Genomic DNA, 20,984 nt, shown 5'->3' with positions numbered 1-20,984 from the left:
GGGGCTGCAGGACACACACACACACACACAGAGACCACTTGCTGCTAACTGGTTTTATTAGAAAATATCCAAAATAGACCAAAAAAAAAACCCCCCAAGGGGTTACACAAGAGGCAGAGCGGGCACCCTGAGCCGTACACCCTGGCGACGCGTAACCGCCCGCTCCGAGGAGCTGGAGCTGCTGGGACAGGGGCCAGTAGGGTTAAGGCACTTCAGCGGGTTGGTGGCACCGTCCCCAGCTCGGTGCTGCTGTCCCCTCACTCCCCAGCAGCTCCCAGTTCACCTGCTGCCCCCCCCTCCCCACCCCTCAGCTTGCCCGCGGGCTCCTGGGAATGAAGGGGTGAGAAGGAAGGTGGGAGCAGAACTATCCCCTCTGTGCCCCCTCCCCCCCCATCCCTCTTATTACCCCTAAGACAAGTTGCTAATTGGGGAAAACAGCAGGGGAAGGGGTGGAATCATCAATTAATTGATTGTCATAAACCTTAACACTAATGAAAAGGCAGTTCCAGCTGGAGAGCAGAGCCCCAGGGCCTGGCTCAGGGCCTGACCATGGGGAGGGCAACTCAACATACTCATTGGCTACAACCCCACTGTACAAAATGCTCTTTTTCTTTTTTCTTCTTTTTTTATAAAACCTGTTCACAAAAATAGTGCAAAACATCGGGCACCAGCTGGGGAGGTTGGGGAGGAAGAGGAGGAGGAATTGAGGAGGAGGAAGAGGAGGAATTGAGGGGGGGGGAATAGTGGCTGGCGTTTTGGAATGATGAAACTTTGGTTGTAAGAGGGGCAGGGGCAGAACCTGCCCTGGAGGTGTGGGGAAGGGAGGTGGGCAGCACCTTGGGGAGGGGGCGGGGGGGGGAGCGAGGGGCTGGGCTGCACCATGCTAAAGCAGGGGGGAGGCGTTAACACAGCGGGATTTGGGGGGGGGGGGGGGGATGATACACCCCCCTCTGCTGTGGGTAGAGCTGCCCAGCTGAGGGGAGCCCGGTGAGGGGTGCAGGGGGGGTTAGTGGCTCCGACTCCCTGCAGGCACGTAGGGTTTGTGCAAGTGCTGTATGCCATTCCAGTAAGAAAGTACCATAGGGAGGGGGGAGCGGAGCCCCCGGCCCCCCCTTAGGTGAGGCGGATCCCCAGCACTTGTTCCAGTTCCTGCCGACGCTGCTGGACCTGGAGGAGAGAGGGGAGGGAGTCAGGGAGGGGGCTGCCCCAGAGAACCACCCCCACACTGCCAGCCCACAGCCCTGTAGGGCCCTGAACCCCTCCCTTGTCATCCCAACCTGCTGTGGCACCCCAGAGACACACACCCCCCACCCCATTGCCATCCCACTGCCCCATAGTGACCCAGAGACCACCCCTCCCCTTGTCAGCCCACAGCCCCCCCTCACTGCCTTCCCAACCTGCTATGGCACCCCAGAGACACACACTCCCCAGCCCCCCATTGCCATCCCACCCTCCCATAGTGACCCAGAGACCACCCCTCCCCTCGCCATCCCACAGCCCTGTAGGGCCCTGAACACCCCCTTGTCATCCCAACCTGCTATGGCACCCCAGAGACCTCCCCACCCCATTGCCATCCCACTGCCCCATAGTGCCCCAGAGACCTCCCCCCACCCACCGTACTGCCCTGAAGCCCCCCCACTGCCATCCCAACCTGCTATGGCACCCCAGAGGGACACCCCCCCCACCCCCCCATTGCCATCCCACCCTCCCATAGTGACCCAAAGACCACCCCTCCCCTTGCCATCCCACAGCCCCCCCTCACTGCCATCCCAACCTGCTATGGCACCCCAGAGACACACACCCCTCACCCCCCCATTGCCATCCCACAGCCCTCTAGGGCCCTGAACACCCCCCCACTGCCTTCCTAACCTGCTATGGTACCCCAGAGACCTCCCCACCCCATTGCTATCCCACTGCCCCATAGTGCCCCAGAGACCTCCCTGCACCCCCTGTACTGCCCTGAAGCCCCCCCACTGCCATCCCACCCTCCTGTGGCACCCCAGAGCCCCCTCACCCTGCCCCCAGCACAGCCCAGAGCCCACCTTGGCGAAGATGTGTCTGCCCACAGCCTCCTGCGCCCAGGGCTGCTGGTAGAACTCGGCTCGCCGCTCCTCCTCGGGGTTCCCAATCACGTCTGTTATGATCTGAGGAAGACTCAGGATCAGGACCAGGGCTGGATCCTTCCTCCCTGCCCCCCTCCAGCCCTTCCCCAGCTCCAAGGTTTTACCTTGAGGTCCCTCCTCTGGGATTTGATCCATTCCTGGATGAAATCCTGGGGGTTGTTGCTGAAGCTCAGCATGAAATCACGTTGTGTCTTCAGCTGGTTGATGGATTCGATGGTCTCATGAATCTGGAGAGGTGACAAGGGGTGAGAGGCAGCTCTGGGTGTCCCTGAGGGGACACCAAACTTCCCCCAGCTCTGGGTGTCCCTGAGGGGACACCGAGCTGCCCCCAGCTCTGGGTGTCCCTGAGGGGACACCGAGCTGCCCCCAGGTCTGGGTGTTCCTGAGGGGACACCAAACTTCCCCCCAGCTCTGGGTGTCCCTGAGAGGACACCGAGCTGCCCCCAGCTCTGGGTGTCCCTGAGGGGACACCAAACTTCCCCCCAGCTCTGAGTGTCCTTGAGGGGACACCAAACTTCCCCCCAGCTCTGGGTGTCCCTGAGGTGAGGGGACACCAAGCTGCCCCCAGCTCTGGGTGTCCCTGAGAGGACACCAAACTTCCCCCAGCTCTGGGTGTCCCTGAGAGGACACCAAACTTCCCCCCAGCTCTGAGTGTCCCTGAGAGGACACCAAACTTCCCCCCAGCTCTGAGTGTCCCTGAGAGGACACCGAGCTGCCCCCAGCTCTGGTGCTGCCCAGGCTCTGTCCCCACCTTGGCATCCAGGGAGGCAATCTCCTGCTGGTTGGTGGTGGAGGCCAGGAAGTTGCTCATCTGAGCTTTCAGGGGATCATCCACCTCCACATCGATGTCGTAGCAGGCCGTCTTCTTCTGGTCATTGGGGTCCACACTGGGAGGAAAGGAGCCCCTCAGCCCCCAGCACGAGCACCCCCGAGAAGCCCCCAACTCTGGATGGTTCTTCACCCCCACAAGTGACTTGTGCTCAGCGTGGGCTGGAGAGCGGAGCCACAATCCTCCCCTCCTGCACCCCACCAGCCTGGGGAGCCCCCCCAGCACCCCTACCTGATGGTGTGGTTGATGATGATGGGGTCTGGGTGCTGCAGGAGCCCCGCCAGCTTCATGGGGATCTCGGAGAACCGCATACGGATGCAGTTAAAGATCTGGAGGAGCAAAGCAGAGCGGTTGCTGTCCCTGGCAGGGGGCTCCTTCCCCCCACCACGGACAGGGCCAGGAGGAGGGGACTTGTGTGGTGAGCTAAACTAGAACCAGGCCAGAAACTGGGACCTGGAAGGCTGGAGCACCTGCTTCAAGCCAGGGAAGACACTTCTGGCTTTACTGTGCTGGGAAGGGCGGGTCCCTGCCAGCCAAGGGGCGCAGGGCGAGGGCTGACCTGGCGGAAGTAGCGGTTGCAGTTGATGTACTCCTTCTCGTGACTGTCCTGCAGCTTGTTGTGCTTGATGTACAGCCAGAGCGCCTGCATGATGCTGGCGCGGGTCTGCGTGTGCACCCCGAGCAGGCGAGCCAGGCGCGGGTCCAGTTTGTACTGTGGGGGCTGTGGGGGTGACGTGGGAGGGGGGCAGATGGTAACTGGTGGGCTCGCTGCTACCCACAGCCCGTGCCTGCGGCTCCCTGCTCCCCTTCCAGCCCTACAGCCCCCCCCCCCTAATAACCCCCAGCCCAAGTCTATCCCTCCTCCTTGGACTGCCCCACGCACAGAAGCTGGTGCTGGAGGACAGGAGGACGGGGCCAGCAGCGGGATGGGACCAGCAGCAGGATGGGACCAGCAGCGGGATGGGACCAGCAGCGGGATGGGACCAGCAGCAGGATGGGACCAGCAGCGGGATGGGACCAGCAGCAGGATGGGACCAGCAGCGGGATGGGACCAGCAGCGGGATGGGACCAGCAGCGGGATGGGACCAGCAGAGGGATGGGACCAGCAGCAGGATGGGACCAGCAGCGGGATGGGGACAGCAGAGGGATGGGGACAGCAGAGGGATGGGGACAGCAGAGGGATGGGACCAGCAGCGGGATGGGACCAGCAGCGGGATGGGACCAGCAGCAGGATGGGACCAGCAGCGGGATGGGGCCAGCAGGGTCCCTACCTGGTGATCCAGCATGAGCAGCAGGGTGCACTTCACATTGACGTCACCGGGACGCTTCACTTGGAAGCCGTCGGTCTCCTGGGTGGTGGGCAGGCGGTGCCACTGTGAGGGACCAAGGGGACACCACTCAACCCCAGGATTGTGATGAGCCACCTGCTAACAGGGTCTGGGGGTGCAGCCAGGAGCTTGGATGGGGCAGAGAGACGGGATTTCCCCCCCCACCCACCCAGCAGCTCCTGGGAGACTGGGAGAGCCCACTGACACTGACAGGCACAGCTTGTGCTCCAGCCCTGAGGCAGGTGGGACTCTGGGTGGGCTGGGGTGGTTGAAACCCTGAGCACCTGATGTCCAGGGCTCCAGCAGCTCCTGGGGTCAATCCTGCCTCAGCCAGCACAGGGTCTGAGCATTGGAACCACTCTCCCAAACCACTCCCTGAAGGGGATTCACCCCCCCACAGGCACAGCCACACTAACAAGCTGGTTTTGGGGAACTTGGTGTGAGCTGGATGCAGAGAATGCCTGCTCCAGGCAGGAGCACCCCAAAAGAGTCTGACCCCCCCTCAAAGGCAGTGCCTAATCCCTCCAAGAACATTCCAGCCAGGCAGCAGGCTGGAAGCCAGCAGTGCAGACCCCTGGGATGTACAGATGAGCCTTTCTCTGGCTTCACCACGCACCTAAGTGCCTCCTATTAGGAAATTCGGGCAGCCTGGAGCTGTCCAAGGCACCTCTCAGAGCCACATCCCTGCTGCAGCCCCCTCCCCTGGGCTCCAGCTGCGTGCCCACAGGCACCAGGGCGTGCAGAGCTGAGCAGGCTGCCGGGTGCCTTCGCTCCAGAGAGGAAAACAGCCACGAACTGGGGCCTGGGAAGCTCAGTGTAATCCCTCAGGAGGACTCAGAAGTGCTCCCAGCACCTTGCCTGACCCCCATCTCCCCCCTCCTGCAGTGGGATGGGCTGGGGAGCTGCCAGGCTGAGCAGCAGGACCCCTCCCCACCTGCCCCAGGGTGCAGCCAGCAGCCCCCACCTCACCTCCACCAGATGGTTGTCGGGCCCGTACAGCTCTTTGTCCAGCTCGATGACAAGACTCTTGAAGAAGGAGGAGAACTTCCTTTTCTGCTTGCTTGGCTGCAAAGAGAACAGGAGAGCCTGAGGCCTGACACGCTGCCTCCAGCACCCAGATGGGTCCACCCCAGCCACGTTCCCCCCCTCTCCAGCCCCCCAGCCCATCCCTGCCCAGCTCCTCACATCCTCCAGCAGTTTGCCCTCCACACGCAGCTCCCAGGAGGCCACACGCTCCCCCCCTTCCCCCTCTTCTTTGGCTGGGGTGAAGGTGTTGGAGATGTAAATCCTCAGCTTCCTCTTTTGCTGTGGGATGGGGACACAGAGAAAGGGGTGGTGGTGGGGGGAGGGGGATGTTTTGGGGTGAGACAGCAGCTGGAAGCACCCAGAGCAGCACCCACCCCCACCCCCCAGCTCGGCTGCTGGCCCTGCTGGCCAGGCAGGGCTGTCACACACCGTCAGTGGCTTCTTGATGGCCTCCTGGATCTCCATCCTCTTCCGAGCGATGGTTTGGTCCAGCTTGCGCTCGAAGGCCAGCAGGTCCATGTAGGCCTGGGATTCTGGGACCAGCTCCCGGATCTGCCACACAGACACCATCAGCCCCACGTGCTGGGACAGGGCTGTGTCCCCTCCCACACCCCCCCCACCCCTGCTGCTGCTGGGCTGACACATCAAGGGGTCACCCAGCCATGAGAGCGCTGATTTCCCATCTCAAACCCACAGTACAGCCCTGCAAAGCTCTGCCCAAGTCAGAGCTGCACTGAGGACTGAAGTTCTGGGGTGACATAACCCTGGGGTGGCAATGGGAGATGCTCAGGGTCCTCCTAGAGTCCCCACCCCAACCCACTGTTGCTCCCTGCCTGCTCAAAGCTCCCTCTTGGCCCATGTGTGCACCCTGCCCAGCAGCAGCTCGGTTCCCTCCCCACACACTCACCCTCTGTGGCAGGACCTTGTCAGCCATCTTCCTCCTTTTCACCCTGGAAAAAGCACAAAACAGGCAGGAATAAAGAAGTTCTCTCACACAGCAGGTCCTTCAGGACACCCTGGGGAGCATAGAGAGGCTGGAAGAGCACCCAGAGCACAAGTCCTTGGATTGGTGCTGGAGAAAAAATGAGTAAGAGGTTATATCCCTGTGGGGAAGCCAGGATGGATCCAGGGGTGAAAGGTGTTGGACAGCTACAAAGAGAAGCTGAGGGAGCTGGGCTGGGTCAGCCTGGGGAAGAGAAGGCTGTGGGAGGACCTCATTGCAGCCTTCCAGTCCCTGAAGGGACCCCAGGAACAGGAGGGGAATGGGCTTGTTAAAGGGCAGAGACTGGCAGGACAAGGGGGATGGAGGGAAGCTGGAGGAGGGAAGGGTTGGATGAGATATTGGGGGGAAGTTCTTTGCAGAGAGAGTGGTGAGGGGCTGGAAGGGGCTGCCCAGAGAGGGGGTGGGTGCCCCATCCCTGGGGGTGTTCAAGGCCAGGTTGGCTGGGGCCCTGGGCACCCTTGTGTAGCTCCAGGCCTGGAGGTTGGTGTCCCTGCCTGTGGCAGGGGGTTGGAGCTCTGTGACCCTTGGGGTCCCTTCCAACCCAGACCAGGCTGGGATTCTATGACCCAGAGGCTATCACCAGGGAAGGAAATTCAGCCCTTGGGTTCTCTTTGCTGAAGGTACCGTGGGGCAGGAGGAAGGAGAAGGCAGAGCTGTGGCTGCAGGATGGGGACCCTGAGCTTCCTCTCCAGAAAAGCCATGGGGGGTGTGTGTGTGTCCCAGCTACAAGCCAAAGATGGGTTCCAGGAATTCATTTAAAAGGGGCTGAAAACAAACCAACCTGGCCACAGCCAGGCTGAAATCATCAGATGGAGCAGCTTCTGGAGCCACAGAGCAGCTTCTAGAGCCACAGAGCAGCTTCTGGAGCCACAGAGCAGCTTCTGGAGCCACAGAGCAGCTTCTAGAGCCACAGAGCAGCTTCTAGAGCCACAGAGCAGCCTCTGGAGCCACAGAACAGCTTCTGGAACCACAGAGCAGCCTCTGGAGCCACAGAGTGGCTGCAGCACCACTCAGAGCCCACGTGGCTCTCGCTGAGTGTGTAGTTCCCTGACAGCCTCCTCCCATCCCACTGTAGGATGGGGCTCACCCCAACACCCCACCAAATTCACTCCCAGTGCCTGGACACAGAGGGAAACACTCTCCTCCTGTTCTGCTGCACTGGGGAGGGCTGGGGCAGAGTCCAGCCAGAGAAGGGATGTCCCTGCCCTTGGCACGAGGTGTCCAAGGTACAGCAGCTGCTCCATGGCTGCCCACACCAGGGAACACATGGGGAGGGCAGGGCCAGCTAAGAGCAGGGTCAGGGCTCTTCTCTGAGCTCTCCCTGCTGCACTGTCCTGGATTTTTGGCTGGGATGGGGTGAATTTGCACCAGAAGCTGGCAGGGGACACAGACAGGACACGGACCCAAACTGGCCCCCCTGTACCACAGGGGCTGCTGGGCTGGAGGGTTCCAGCACTTGGGGTGGCTGCAGGGTGAGCAAACCCCACCATGGATCACCTGCCCTGTGTATTCTGAGCCCTGCTGCTATTCCCCTCTCCTTCTGCTGTCCCAATAAAGCATCCTCATCCCCCCAACCCCCCGTTTCACCTTTTCCTTCCAACCCCACAGCAGGTGGGATGGGGGCAGCTGCACAGGGCTTAGCTGCCTGGGGCTAAACCAGTGCTCCCAGTAAACGCCTCCTCCCCGCCCCATGAGCAGCTGGCAGCTCCTGATCCCTTGATCCACAGCCAGCTGGGAGGGAGGATGCTCAGCCAGCCCAGCGTGGCTGATCCCACACAGCCAATGCCCTGGGCACGGAGCTGTGGCCTCATCTGGCTGCTGACGTCCTGCCCCTTGTCCTTAATCCCCCCGCTTGCTCTGGAGCACCCAAGGGATGCTCAGGCCCTGTGCAGAGGCTGTGACTCCCTGCAGAGGGATCAGGGAGCCAGCTGAGCTGTCAGCCACCAGCCCTGGCAGGAAACCCCCCCTGAGCATCCTTGGAGGATCAAGGGACCCTGAGGAGCAGCCTCTAGTAACCAAGAAGCTCTGGCGGAGAACAAAAGGGATGATCAGTGGTGTAAACGAGTGAGGAGCTGCTGGCAGAGCCCTGGGGCAAACCCAAAGGGAAGTGCAGCTGCAGGAAGGGTCTCTACCACCCCTCTGCCCTGTTCCCACCCATGTCCAGAGCCCACACACCCCCCCCAAGAAGGGGAAGGACTCTGAGGAGATGGCACTGGGGCATATGGCACAGGAGGGCACAGGCAGGGAGGTGTCCTGGCCGCTGGCACGGGGGAGCTGCTGGCCAGGGACCCTCTGCCCCATCCCCAGCACCACCCGGGACATCCTGGCCCCACCACCGCTGCTGACAGGGCTGAAGCACAACCAGGACCCCGGGGGGGAACCTCCCCACTCCACCCTGCTGCAGGGGTCTGTCTGTCCCGCCACGGGGGTCTGTCTGTCCCGCCATGGGGGTCTGTCTGTCTGTCCCACCGCGGGGGTCTGTCCGTCCTGCTGTGGGGGTCTGTCTGTCCCATCCTGCTGCGGGGGTCTGTCCGTCCCACCACAGGGGTCTGTCTGTCCTGCTGCGGGGTCTGTCCGTCCCATCCTGCTGCGGGGGTCTGTCTGTCCCACTGTGGGGGTCTGTCTGTCCCATCCTGCTGCGGGGGTCTGTCTGTCCCACTGTGGGGGTCTGTCTGTCCCACCACGGGGGTCTGTCTGTCTGTCCCGCCGCGGGGGTCTGTCTGTCCCACCACGGGGGTCTGTCCATCCCGCCGCAGGGGTCTGTCTGTCCCGCCGCAGGGGTCTGTCCATCCCGCCACGGGGGTCTGTCCGTCCCACCACGGGGGTCTGTCTGTCCCACCACGGGGGTCTGTCTGTCCCGCTGTGGGGGTCGGTCTCCCACCATGGGGGTCTGTCCATCCCGCTGCGGGGGTCAGTCCCATCCTGCCGTGGGGGTCTGTCTGTCCCTCCCACCGCGGGGGTCTGTCCGTCCTGCCACGGGGGTCTGTCCTGTCCCACCGCGGGGGTCCAGCCCGTCCCGCTGCGGGGGTCTGTCCCGTCCCACTGCAGGGGTCTGTCTGTCCCGTCCTGGGGGTCTGTCTGTCCCGCCGCGGGTGCCTGTCCCGGTCCATCCCTTACCCTCTCCTCTGGGTTGCCAGCGGTGGCTGCGCCTGGGGCGTGAGGAGCCGCTTCCTGAAAGGGTCCATCATGGCCTGCGGCAGCCCGGGTCTCATCGGGGAGGCTGCTCCGTAAGGGGGGGCTCCTGGCGGCCCCACCTGCAGCCCTGCCATGGGCATCCGGCTGCCGGGGGGCATCCCGGGGCGCTGGCGGGGAAGAGGAGAGAGGAAGAGAGTTACACACAGCCTGCCCAGGGGCCCGACCTTCGCTGGGGGCCAGCAGGTCCCACCCACCCCCTTGTTTCTTCCCTGGAGAGATTTCTAGAGCCACAGGCTGCTCCAAGGTGTAGGGAAGGGACTGGGCAGGGAGGGGGTGAGGCCACCAGGAGCTGCAGCCCTTCCTGCTGCAGGAAGAGCGATGGGGAAGAGGAACTGGGACCAGCAGAAGCCACCGACCGCAGGGGAAGCCCGGGCTGCCAGGCAGCATGGAGCCCAAGCCCTGCGTGGCCCCGAGCCACCACCACCCAGCAAGAGGCACAGGGGGGTCACTGGGGAGAGCAGGGGCTGTGGCAGGGGCTGTGCTGTGGGTCCCTCTCCAGAATGAAGCCCCACTGGTGGATGCAACACCCGGGAGGGCAGCGGGGTGATCCCGCTTCCCAATCCTGCTGGTCACAAGGCCAGTGGGCAGGAAGGAAGCTGAGCTCCTGGGCACAGGGGATGGAGGAGAGAGCTCACTGCTGCCAGCTCCTGCTGCCAGCTCCTGCTGCCATCCTTCCCTCTCCACAGACCCAGAAAGGGCATTTCCAAGCCACACTGCCAGACCCAACTGGCGCTGGGGTTCACTCACAGCCCCTCCGCACCCTCTGGAGCCCAGCCAGCACCCTCACTGCCAGCTCACAGGTGCCACTGGGTCTACACCCCACCCAGCCCCCTCCAGGGACCCCCAATTGTCAGTCACACCACTCCAAAACCCACCACCATCCCCACATGCACCAGCCTCCTTCTCCCTCACTGGCGGTTGGAGCCAAGAGCCTCCCAGGACCCTTTGATCCTCGAGCTCTGCGCTGCCAGGACTCAGGGCTGGGAGAGCCACCCAGCCAGCAGAACAACATTTCTGCCCTGCCCCAGGCTCCTCAACGTGCCAGGACATCCCCAGTGGTTCCCCTCCCACAACCCTGCTGGGGAAGAGAGCTGAGGAAGCCACCTCCTTATCCCAGAGGAGCCCAGCCAGGCAACACTGTGAGCTGATGAGCTGCTCTCTGTTCATTCCAGCCTGGGAGGGCTGGGAGGACACAGCTCAGCTTGCAGCCTGCCTGTCCCCTTCAGTGGGCTCAGGGCTGCAGGAGGGAGGTTGCTTTGGTGGGAGCTGGAGCCAAAAGCCCACTCACCTCCTCCCTAAAAGAGCTGGTCAGCTCCAAAGTGAGAGCTCAAGTTGTTCCTGCTCCAGAGCCTGAGGCCACAGGCAGCCCTGCAAGTAGGAGATGCTGAAAACACACCAAGCACCGTGCTGGGAAGGGAAGCAGGGACGGGCCATGGGACTGGGGAAGTTCAAAACACAAGTGCAGGCTGAGCCTGTGGCACAGCCACATGCTGTCCTCACCTTTCACAGACTCACAGGGGTTGGAAGGGACCCCCAGAGCTCATGGGGTCCAACCCCCTGCCAAAGCAGCTCCCTAGGACAGGGCACACAGGTCGGTGTCCAGACGGGGCTGGAATCTCTCCAGAGAAGGAGACTCCACACCCCCTGGGCAGCCTGTCCCAGGGCTCCCTCACCCTCACTGGGGAAAAGTTCTTCCCCAGGTTGCTGTGGAACTCCCTGTGCTCCAACTTGCAGCCATTGCCCCTTGTCCTGTCCCCACAGACACTGAGAAGGGGCTGCCCATTTCCCCTGCATCCCATCCTTCAGATATTGATAAACATTCATAAGGTCCCCCCTTAGTCTTCTTCTCTCCAGGCTGAACAGCCCCAGCTCCCTCAGCCTTTCCTCACAGGGGAGATGCTCCAGGCCCTTCAGCATCTCTGTCCCTCCTCTGGACTCTCTCCAGGAGATCCCTGGCTGTTTGATCCCAGGGAGCCCAGAACTGGACACAACACTCCAGGTGGGGCCTGAGCAGGGCAGAGCAGAGGGGGAGGATCCCCTCCTGTGACCTGCTGCCCACACTCCTCCTGATGCCCCCAGGATCCCATTGTCTCTCTCAGCCCCCAGGGCACACTGCTGGCTCATGGCCACCCTGTCACCCACCAGGACCCCCAGCTCCTTCTCCACAGAGCTCCTCTCCAGCAGGTCACCCCCAGCCTGTACTGATTCAAGGCTGAGGGGTTTGCTCAGCCTCCCTTCAGGACAGCACCAGGGCTCATCACTCACTGCTGCAAGGCTGGAGCCTGGATGCTCCTAAGAGCCCCCAGGGGTTCCTCTCCTCTCCATCCACCCTCATGACAAGCAGGACAGAGCTGGCAGGGCCCATGGCCAGCAGCACCTCCTCTTCTGCCAACAACCACAAGGCAAGAACACAGTTCCTCTGGTTGTATCCAGAAATCCTCTGTGGTGGGGCCAGGAGGGGGGGGGGCAGCACCAAGCTCCACACCCCCCAACAATTAAAAAGCCTGGGGAGGTGGGGGAAATGCCTTCTGCCAACACAGGGTGGATACAGGACCATACTCCTGCCTCACCTCTGAGGGCTTCTGGAGAACAGGTAAGCCAGGAGAAGAGGCTTGTGAACCTTGCCATCAGAAATTTGGGAGCCCCAGGAAAAGCTGTGCAGGGCCAAGGCTGTGCAGAGCCACCTGCAGCTCCCTGCAGCCACCACAAGCACGGAGAAGAGGGATGGTTTCCAAGGAGAACCTTGTCCCTGGGTGTTTCTCAAGCCCATGCAGGAAGCTGTGGTCAGCACCATGGGGAAACCCCTGTGAGGCTGGGCAGGTTCCCTATGTGCCAACACACAGCACCTCAACCCCTTCCCAAAGCAGGGAACACATCCTACAGCTTGCCTGGACTAAGAGGGGATGTGGCCATGACCAGCTCCAGCCCTTCAGCCAGGGCAGCTCATCCCAGCACCCTGCCCCAAGGTCTCTCCTAACTCCCTCTGCCACTCTGTGGGTCCCATTTCTGATCCATCCCTGAAATGAGAGTTCTGGGAGCTGGGTGAGCTGGTGGAGAGGGGTTTTGACAGCTCCACATGAGGGAACACACAGCGTGAAGGGCCTCCCAAGTCTCCCTCTGCACTTTAAGAGGACCAGAGGCCACTCACTTGCAGGAAGAGGAGGCACCTCTGTCAGCAGGGAGACCCAGCACAAGGAGGAATGGATCTGTCACACTTAAGCCTTCAGCATCACCTCCACAAACATCTGAGACCCATCAGCCACAGTTCAGCAGCCAGGGGAGGGAGTGAGCTCCAGGGCCTCGTGTTCCATCACTTGGATGGACAGGAAAAGGGAAGGCAGCATCCTCCACATGATTTTTTTCACATCCCCCCCCCCAGTTTTCCATCAAGACTTGCAAACCTCTGAGAGGCTTCTCTGTTAGCAAAGCAGGGACAGCCCCTGCCTTGTGTTCACCCAGTGACTGCACCCCTGCACCCCAGCCATGGGGGGGTGCAGCCAGCTTCCAGCCCCCTGAAAACCAGCAGGATGCAAGGGGGAGTGGAGCTTAAATTCAGCTTCTGATTTTCAGCCTGTTATTAGATTAGCTCAAATCAAGGAGACCTCCCCATGCTCCATCCTGCCTAACACCCCCCCCCTTGTCCCAACACCCACCCCGCTTCGCCCTGCTGCCCCCTCCCCTCCCTGCCCTGGGGTGGACAAAGGGCAAAACCTTGCAAGCTCAGCTCTGAAGAACGAGCTGGAGCTCATCCAGACTTCCCTGCAGAGAAGTGAGCGGAGCAGTTTGGAACTGGGACAGCAAACAGCTTGTTTCTCTTCCCTGCCAGAGCCCAAGGAACCGGCTGCGGCTCGGGGGGGTTCATCCCAGGTCAGCGCAGGGGCCGCTGGCGGTTGGGGAGCTCTGCTGGGAGGCAGCTCCAGTTGAATCCAGTGGGAGGCTGGAAGGTTTACTGAAGGATGGTCCTTGGCACGCCAGGAGCCTCCCTGCCTGCCAAAGCCCCTCCTCAGGGAAGGGGAGGCCAGAAATCCAAAGGCTGGTCGCGCGAAGGAGGACGGAGGGGAGCGGTGAAGCGCCGGGCGGGTCTGCTGGAGCAGCAAGGCTGAAGCAAAGCACTTCAGAAACGGCTCAAGAGCTTCATTTCCCTTCAAACCTGCTCCTGGCAAGGGGGAAAGGCTCTTCCCAAAGCATGTCCTGTTTTGCTCTGTGCAGAGAGGCGCCATCCAGCCCTGTGCAGGCTCCCAGGGAGCGGGAGCCCACGTGCGTCCTCGCCCCGGGCTCTGGGAGCCGAGCCCTGGGCAGGCGCCAGGCGACTCCGGCTCTTCCTGCAAGTTCCTCCCCATGTGCCTGGGACAGACACCCCCTTCCAACGGGATCTGAGCCTGGGATGGCCTCAAGGAGAGCTTGGCTGCCTAAAACCCAGGGCTTCACGTGCGTTGAGCCCAACTGATGCCCCCCCACCCCACCCAGCAACCCCCAAAAGGGGGTTTCCTCCCCCCCCACCTCTTCATTTGTTCTTATCTGTGAGCAGCTCACACCTGGGAAGGTGCCAGGGAGAGCCTGGGTTTGTGCTGGCAGAGATCTTCACCCGGAAGGTTGTGCTGTTATTGAGATGCACACGGTGTGCCACAAGCCCTGGAGCAGCACCTTGCTCCCAGCAAGCCCCCAGACCACCCCAGTGCAGCCCGTCACGCCTGGAACACTGGCTGTACTTTGATACAGGAGGAGCCCCAGGAGTCAGGTCACTTCTCAGCTCAAAACCTGAGTTTTTTAAGCATGATAAAGGAGTAAATTAAAGGCAGAAGGGCAAAGCAACAGGCAAAGACATTGAGAAGGTTTAGGACACGTGCTGGTAATGTTTTGAGCACCGCTGGAGATGTTTGGGTCCAGACAAACCTGTGTGCCTGTGGCATTGTGGCTGGAGCCCCAGATGTGAGCAGGCAGAGAAAGGAAAGGTCACAGGGACTCAAATCACAGAAGCAGAAACAAAGAACAAAGGTGTTGGGTTCCAGCTTGAGAGAGAAACATCAACAGGCTCTAACGCAGCGTGGGCAGAGCAGAGGTCCTGGACCTGCTGCAGCGCTCGACTGGAGCAGCTCTCAGAGCCCCTGGGAAGGTCTTGTGGAGGAAAATGGGAGTAAAGACCTTCACCAGCCAGTTCTGGGGAAGTTTTCCACCTGGCACAACGTGGCTGCCACGTGTCCTCGGGAGATAGGAAGGGTGCTGTGCCCTCCGTTGGTGCTTCCCTCCCTCTCCCTGCAAGAGGACAGCGTCTGTCTGCTTTGTATCATCACTTAATTCAGCTCCAGGCTCAGCCTGTGATGAAACCTGCCTTGGAAACCATCTCCCGTGGGAAGGGTGGGGTGCCCAAGCAACACCACAGCCTGGTGTGGAGCTCTGGTGCAGCTCCAGCTTCAGCCATTCCCCTCCAGACCCCCTCTGAACCAACCCCAGGAGCGGGAACATCATCATCATCCTCTTGCTCCCAAGAGGATTGGGTGGATTTCTCCTGTGCTGCCTTCTCCAACAGATAGCTCCAAGGCCACAGCACCCTTCACCCTGCTTCTCCAGCTCCTCCGTCCCAGCTGCCTGCACGGGCTCCTCTCTGAAGCACAGCTCTGCTTCCCATCACCTTGCCCAGGGATGCGACCACCACCCAGCAGCTGCTCCCTGGGTTCGGAGCTGCTGGGACAGCCAGAGTCCTCCCACCCCATGGAAACCAGGCTCCTTCTCCCCACCAAGCACCAACAAACCCCATTTCATGGGGCAATTAATGAATGAATGCTGCTCTCTGCCACCCCTCCATGCCAGTGCAGCATCAGCAGGGGTAACCTGGAGGCCAGAGCCTCTGCCCTGCACATTCCTGTCTCCACCACACAGAGCCAAGGCCGTTCCCTGCCACAGCATCAGGCTGATCACTGGGGAGAAACCTCTCCAAAGCCTGACACTGCCACCTGAATACACACAAGAAATGCTCCTTTCCCCCTGTTTCTCCCCCTGCCACCCAAATTTATGCCAGTGGGCACAACCTGGATGCTGGGAGCCAGCACCAGGATGGGGGCTCTGCCTGCAGACCCTCCACTGATCATCCTCCTCCTCCTGGATAAACATCCTCTCCTGCTGTGGGCATGGATCTGGTGCCTGACTGTTCTGGAAGCATCAGCTCCCTCAGGGTCCCAAAAGGAACTCCCCTGAGGGATTCATCCTCTCCAATTCCCTGCTTGAATAACTGGCAGGCACGCCAGGATGTCCAAAGGACGAGCATATGTTTAATAATCCGGTGATTAAAGAGGCCCTAAGCACTCCCTGGCATGGCTGTGGGCTGTTGTGTCTCCTAGTGCCCACATAATGAAGCTCTTCATTAAGCCAGGGGCATAACGAAGCGGTGAAGCCCTCTGGGCACGGGCAGGGACGGTCGCTCAGCGGGGAGGGGCTGTTCTCCCCAGCCTGGGAATGCTGAAACAAAGGGGCAGACCCTCTGGATCACACCCCCTCTCCCTTCCCACCTGTGGGCAGCCCTGCCAGGCAGATGTACCCGACAGCCAGACAGGAGGTGTGGTGCTCAGCACCACCCCAGGGCTCTCTACCTGCCCCAGTTCAGCAGCACCAGGTACCAGTGGCTACGTACACCCCGTGTCCATCACCCATCATCCCAACACCTGCTACCATCACAGCCAGCAACAGGAGATGGAAGGAGGGGGAGGAAACAAGCATATGCCAGCCTGCTCACCCACAGGGGTGAGCAGCTCCTGGCTGCTCCCAGCAGGCTCCAGTTTCCCAGCTGGATTTTGCAACCTGCAGCCTGGAAGGTCGGGACAAGCAACTGAGTCCTCACCCATCCACTGGTGCCCAGCCTTGGCCACACCATCTGTTTCCAGGGGTTTTAAGGCTGTGGGGAGGGGGTAGGAGTGGGGAGATGGGGAAGGTGTTTCCTCATCCCCTCTTCACGCAGCTGGACATTCCCCCAGCTTGGTTTATTTCTCCAGTTTTAATTCAGCACCAAAACCAGGCGGCGGCTCCCGGGGGGAGGTGACCAGCCCTGGACACCAGACCCTGTTGCACAACCAGGCTCCTCCGTTCCAAGCCGGCTGGGAAGGCTGCCCGTGCCCCCCCACGCCAGGCACCCACCGCCCCAAACACCCCCCACACCCCCCCCAGCACCCCCCACACCCCCCAAACACCCCCCACACCCCCCCCAGCACCCCCCACACCCCTCCCCAGCACCCCCCACACCCCCCCACACCCCCCCCAACACCCCCGAGCCCTGCCCGGGGCCCAGTGACAAGCGGCGGGCGGGAAGCGGAAGCGAAGCTGGCGGAGCCAGAACACGCTGCAGCCCCGAGAGGGGTTCCTCTCCCTTCCTCTCCCTTCCTCTCCCTCTCTCTCTCTGCTGCCTCTTCCCAGTCTCTTTGCCCCCCCCCCGGCATTAGGAAGTGCCGGCTCGGCTCGCCCAGCACTTGCCCATCCACTGAGCTGCTTCTTGCTGATAACCACAGCCAAGGCTGGATGGGCACCCCAAACCCCAGCCCGATGGGCACCCCAAACCCCAGCCCGACCCAAGGGGAACCCCAAACCCCAGCCCGACAGGCACCCCCCCAACCCCAGCCTGATGGGCACCCCAAACCCCAGCCTGATGGGCACCCCAAACCCCAGCCCGATGGGCACCCCCCCAACCCCAGCCCAATGGGCACCCCCCCAACCCCAGCCCAATGGGCACCCCAAACCCCAGACCGATGGGAACCCCAAACCCCAGACCGATGGGAACCCCAAACCCCAGCCCAACAAGCACCCCCATCCTGGCCCAACGGGAACCCCAAACCCCAGCCCGATGGGAACCCCAAACCCCAGCCTGATGGGCACCCCCATCCCGGCCCGATGGGCACCCCCAAACCCCAGCCCGACGGGAACCCCCCAACCCCAGCCCGACGGGAACCCCCCAAACCCCTGACCCACTGGGAACCCCTCACCTTGGCTGGAATGGCACCTCCTAACCCCCCTGACCCAACCAGGCGACCCCCAAACCCCAGCCCGTGCGGCCGACCCCCAAACCCTGACCCACAGGGAACCCCCCACCTTGGCCGAGCGGGCTCACCCCCCCCCCCCCCAGCAGGCAGCCCCCAAACCCCAGACCCACAGGGAACCCCCCATCTTGGCCAGGCAGGCACCCCCTCACCCCAGCAGGCACCCCCAAACCCCTGACCCACCGGGCACCCCTCACCTTGCCTGAAAGAGCACCTCCTAACCCCCTGACCCAGCCGGGCACCCCCAAACCCCATCCCGTGCAGCCAACCCCCAACCCCTGACCCACCAGGAACCACCCCCCACCCCAGCCGGGCACCCCCCAACCCCCGGCCCGGCCGAGCACCCCCCGGGCCGGTCCCCGGGCGCTGCGGGAAATGGCTGCGGAGCGGGACACGCGGCTCCCTCCGCCCCGGTGCCCGGCCGGGTCTCCCCGGGGTGTTGGGGAGGCCGGGCAGGCGGAGCCGCAGCCGGGCTACGGGCCGGGGCTGGGCCCGGCGCCCCGGGGTGACTCGGGGAGCAGGCGGAGGCCCCAACAGCCGGCGGGACCCCGGGGTCGGGGCAGCGGGGCCGTGAGGGGACCCCCGCGACACCCCCACCATTCCCCACCCCCCTCCCAACGCCCCGAGGCCGCCTCACCTGGTACTGCGCGGCGGCCGGGCCCATGGGCCGGTATCCCGGGGCGGCGGCGGCAGCGGGAGCCGGGCTGGGGCCCCGCATGATGGCGGGGCCGGGCCCCGGGGGCGGCGGGGCGGCGGCGGGGGGCAGAGGGCTGAGCGGGAAGGCGCCGCGACCGGCCATGGCGGGGGGCGGCGGGGTGAGGGGGGGCTGGGGGGGGCTGAGGGGGGAGGGGGGGGCGGCCCCCGCCCGCGCTGTTTACTCGGAAGCGGCGGCGCCCGGGGACGGAGTCAGCGCGCGGCGCCCGCTGGCCCCTCCCCCCCGGCAAGAGCCCCGCCCCCGCCTCGCCGGGAGCTCCCCTCGGAGCCCCGCCCCCCGCGCCCAGCCCACCGAGACCCCCACGGAGCCCACGGAGACCCCCACGGAGCCCACGGAGCCCCTCCCACGGAGCCAAGCCCCTCTCACGGAGCCCACGGAGACCCCCACGGAGCCCACGGAGCCCCTCCCACGGAGCCAAGCCCCTCTCCCGGAGCCCACGGAGCCCCTCACGGAGCCCCGCCCCCCTCCCGGAGCCCACGGACACCCTCACGGAGCCCCGCCCCACTCCCGGAGCCCACGAAGCCCCTTCCACGGAGCCAAGCCCCTGTCACGGAGCCCACGAATCCCCTCACGGAGCCCCGCCCCACTCCTGGAGCCCACGGAGCCCCTCACGGAGCCCACGGAGCCCCTCACGGACGCCCTCATGGAGCCCACGGAGCCCCTCACAGAACCCACGGAGCCCCTCCCTCTCCCATGGCTCCGTTTCCCTCCCTGGGAACGTGCTCGCGCGTGGGTGTGGGGGGGGAGGGGCTGCGTGCGAGCGCGCGTGTACAGGCGCGGGGAGATCCCGACACGCGTGTGCAGCCGAGCGCACGCGTGGGGGAGGCGGGCGGGCGGGCGGTAGGACCCGGGGCAGCCCCGTGGTGAGGGGGGGGGTGTGGGGGGGCCAGCGTCGGCTCCTCCGCGCGGCCGCCAGGGGGCGCTACAGGGCCGGGCCGGGCCCGGCCGCCCGCTCAGCCCCGCGGCGGCGGCGCTGGGGGGGGCGGGACGGGGAGGGGGCGGCGGGGGGGGGTCGGGGGGTGTCAGGAGGCACCGGGGGCACGGGAAGGGGTATCGGGGGGTATCGGGGGGTATCTAGGGCGCAGGAGGGGGGGATCGGGGGGGATCGTTGGGGTTTCGGGGGGCAGCGGGGCTGGGGGGGGCGCGGGGGCCAGTCAGGGGTGATCGGGAGGGCACCGGGGGGCACCGGGGGATACTGGGGGGATCCAGGGGGCACCCGAGGGTGTGTGGGGACCACCGGGCTGGGGAGCGGGGGCTTGTCGGGGTCGGGGGGGGTGTCAGGGGGCACCGGGAGGCACCTTGGGGACCACCCGAGGAGCATCAGGCGGCTCTGGGAAGGCAGCGGGGGGTCTGGGGGTGACAGGAGGGGGGATCGGGGGGCACCGGGGGGTGTATCGGGGAACCCCGCCGGGGGCCAGAGGGATGCGGGGGTTCCCGGGGGTCCGGCCGAGGCGGGATGCTGCCCGGGGAGCTCCGGGCTGGGAAGGCTGCGGGGCAGGGGAGCCGATCCCGCCGGGAATGGGATGCTGCCACCCAGCTCCCCGGGCGGGTCACCCCTCCCCGAGGCTGTCACCACCCTGTCCCCGGCCACCAGCATCTCTGAGACCTCCCGGTGTGATGGCAGCGGGACCCTGTGCCGGCAACGGGGGGAAAAAACCCCGGGAGCTGCAGGAGAAGCTGGGGAAGGGGGGGTAGGATGAGCCTCCCCCTCTGCTCTGCCCTGGCCAAGCCCCAGGGCAGCCCTGAAGCATCAGGAAAAGCCACGTCTTCCCTGCCAGAAAGCGCTGCCACTGCATTAAGCAGGACACCCCAGAAGGGTCCACACCCCAAAAGGAAAGGAGCCATCCAGAGGGGTCCTGACAGGCTGGGGAGATGGGGCTGGGGGAGCCTGATGAGGTTCAACACTGCCCAGGGTCAGGTGCTGCACTTGGGATGGAGGAATCCCAGACACAGACACAGACTGGGAGAGGAGCTCCTGGGGAGCAGCCCTGCTGAGAAGGACCTGGGGATTGTGGTGGATGAGAAGCTTGACATGAGCAGCAGTGGCTCTGGCAGCTCGTAGGGCCGATGGGATCCTGGGCTCCATCAGAATGGTGCCATCAATGGGATCAATGAGCCCATCAATGGGATCCTGGGCTCCATCAGCAGAGGGGTGGCAGCAGGGACAGGGAGGGGATTGTCCCTCTCTGCTCTGCCCTGGGAGGCCCCAGCTGGAGTCCTGTGTCCAGAGCTGGGGCCCCAGGACAAGAAAGATGTGGGGCTGGTGGAGACGGGTCAGAGGAGCCACGGAGATGCTCAGAGGGCTGGAGCAGCTCCCTTATGGAGAGAGACTGAGGGAGCTGGGCTGGTTCAGCCTGGAGAAGAGAAGGCTGTGGGGGGACCTCATTGCAGCCTCCCAGTCCCTGAAGGGAGCAGAGGAACAGGAGGGGAATCAGCTTGTTCAAGGGCAGAGACTGGCAGGACAAGGGGGATGGGGTGAAGCTGGAGGAGGGAAGGGTTGGATGAGATACTGGGAGGAAGCTCTTTGCAGAGAGAGTGGTGAGGGGCTGGAACAGGCTGCCCAGAGAGGGGGTGGGTGCCCCATCCCTGGGGGTGTTCAAGGCCAGGTTGGATGGGGCCCTGGGCAACCTTGTGTAGCTCCAGGCCTGGAGGTTGGTGTCCCTGCCTGTGGCAGAGGGGTTGGAGCTCTGTGACCCTTGGGGTCCCTTCCAACCCAGACCATTCTATGATTCTATGAAACCTGGCTC

The 20,984-nt window shown here is 63.7% G+C and overlaps 1 protein-coding gene across 1 annotated transcript; it reads right to left on the bottom strand.

Annotated features, from left to right (window-relative positions):
• Positions 1-32: 32 nt before the first annotated feature.
• SMARCD2 (SWI/SNF related BAF chromatin remodeling complex subunit D2) lies at positions 33-9,602 on the bottom strand (the record flags this gene model as incomplete). The annotated part of the gene is made up of 12 exons (XM_084275593.1): positions 33-1,167; positions 2,043-2,144; positions 2,228-2,350; positions 2,875-3,010; positions 3,184-3,281; positions 3,512-3,673; positions 4,224-4,325; positions 5,250-5,345; positions 5,466-5,585; positions 5,736-5,858; positions 6,214-6,256; positions 9,427-9,602. 12 exons carry the CDS (start codon positions 9,600-9,602, stop codon positions 1,114-1,116), a joined length of 1,335 nt encoding a protein of 444 aa, XP_084131719.1. The 3' UTR covers positions 33-1,113.
• Positions 9,603-20,984: the final 11,382 nt, after the last annotated feature.

This window comes from Gallinula chloropus (genome assembly GCF_964237585.1).
Source record: "Gallinula chloropus genome assembly, chromosome: 26".
In the NCBI taxonomy this organism is placed as follows: domain Eukaryota; kingdom Metazoa; phylum Chordata; class Aves; order Gruiformes; family Rallidae; genus Gallinula; species Gallinula chloropus.
This window is presented reverse-complemented; position numbering and strand designations above follow the sequence as displayed.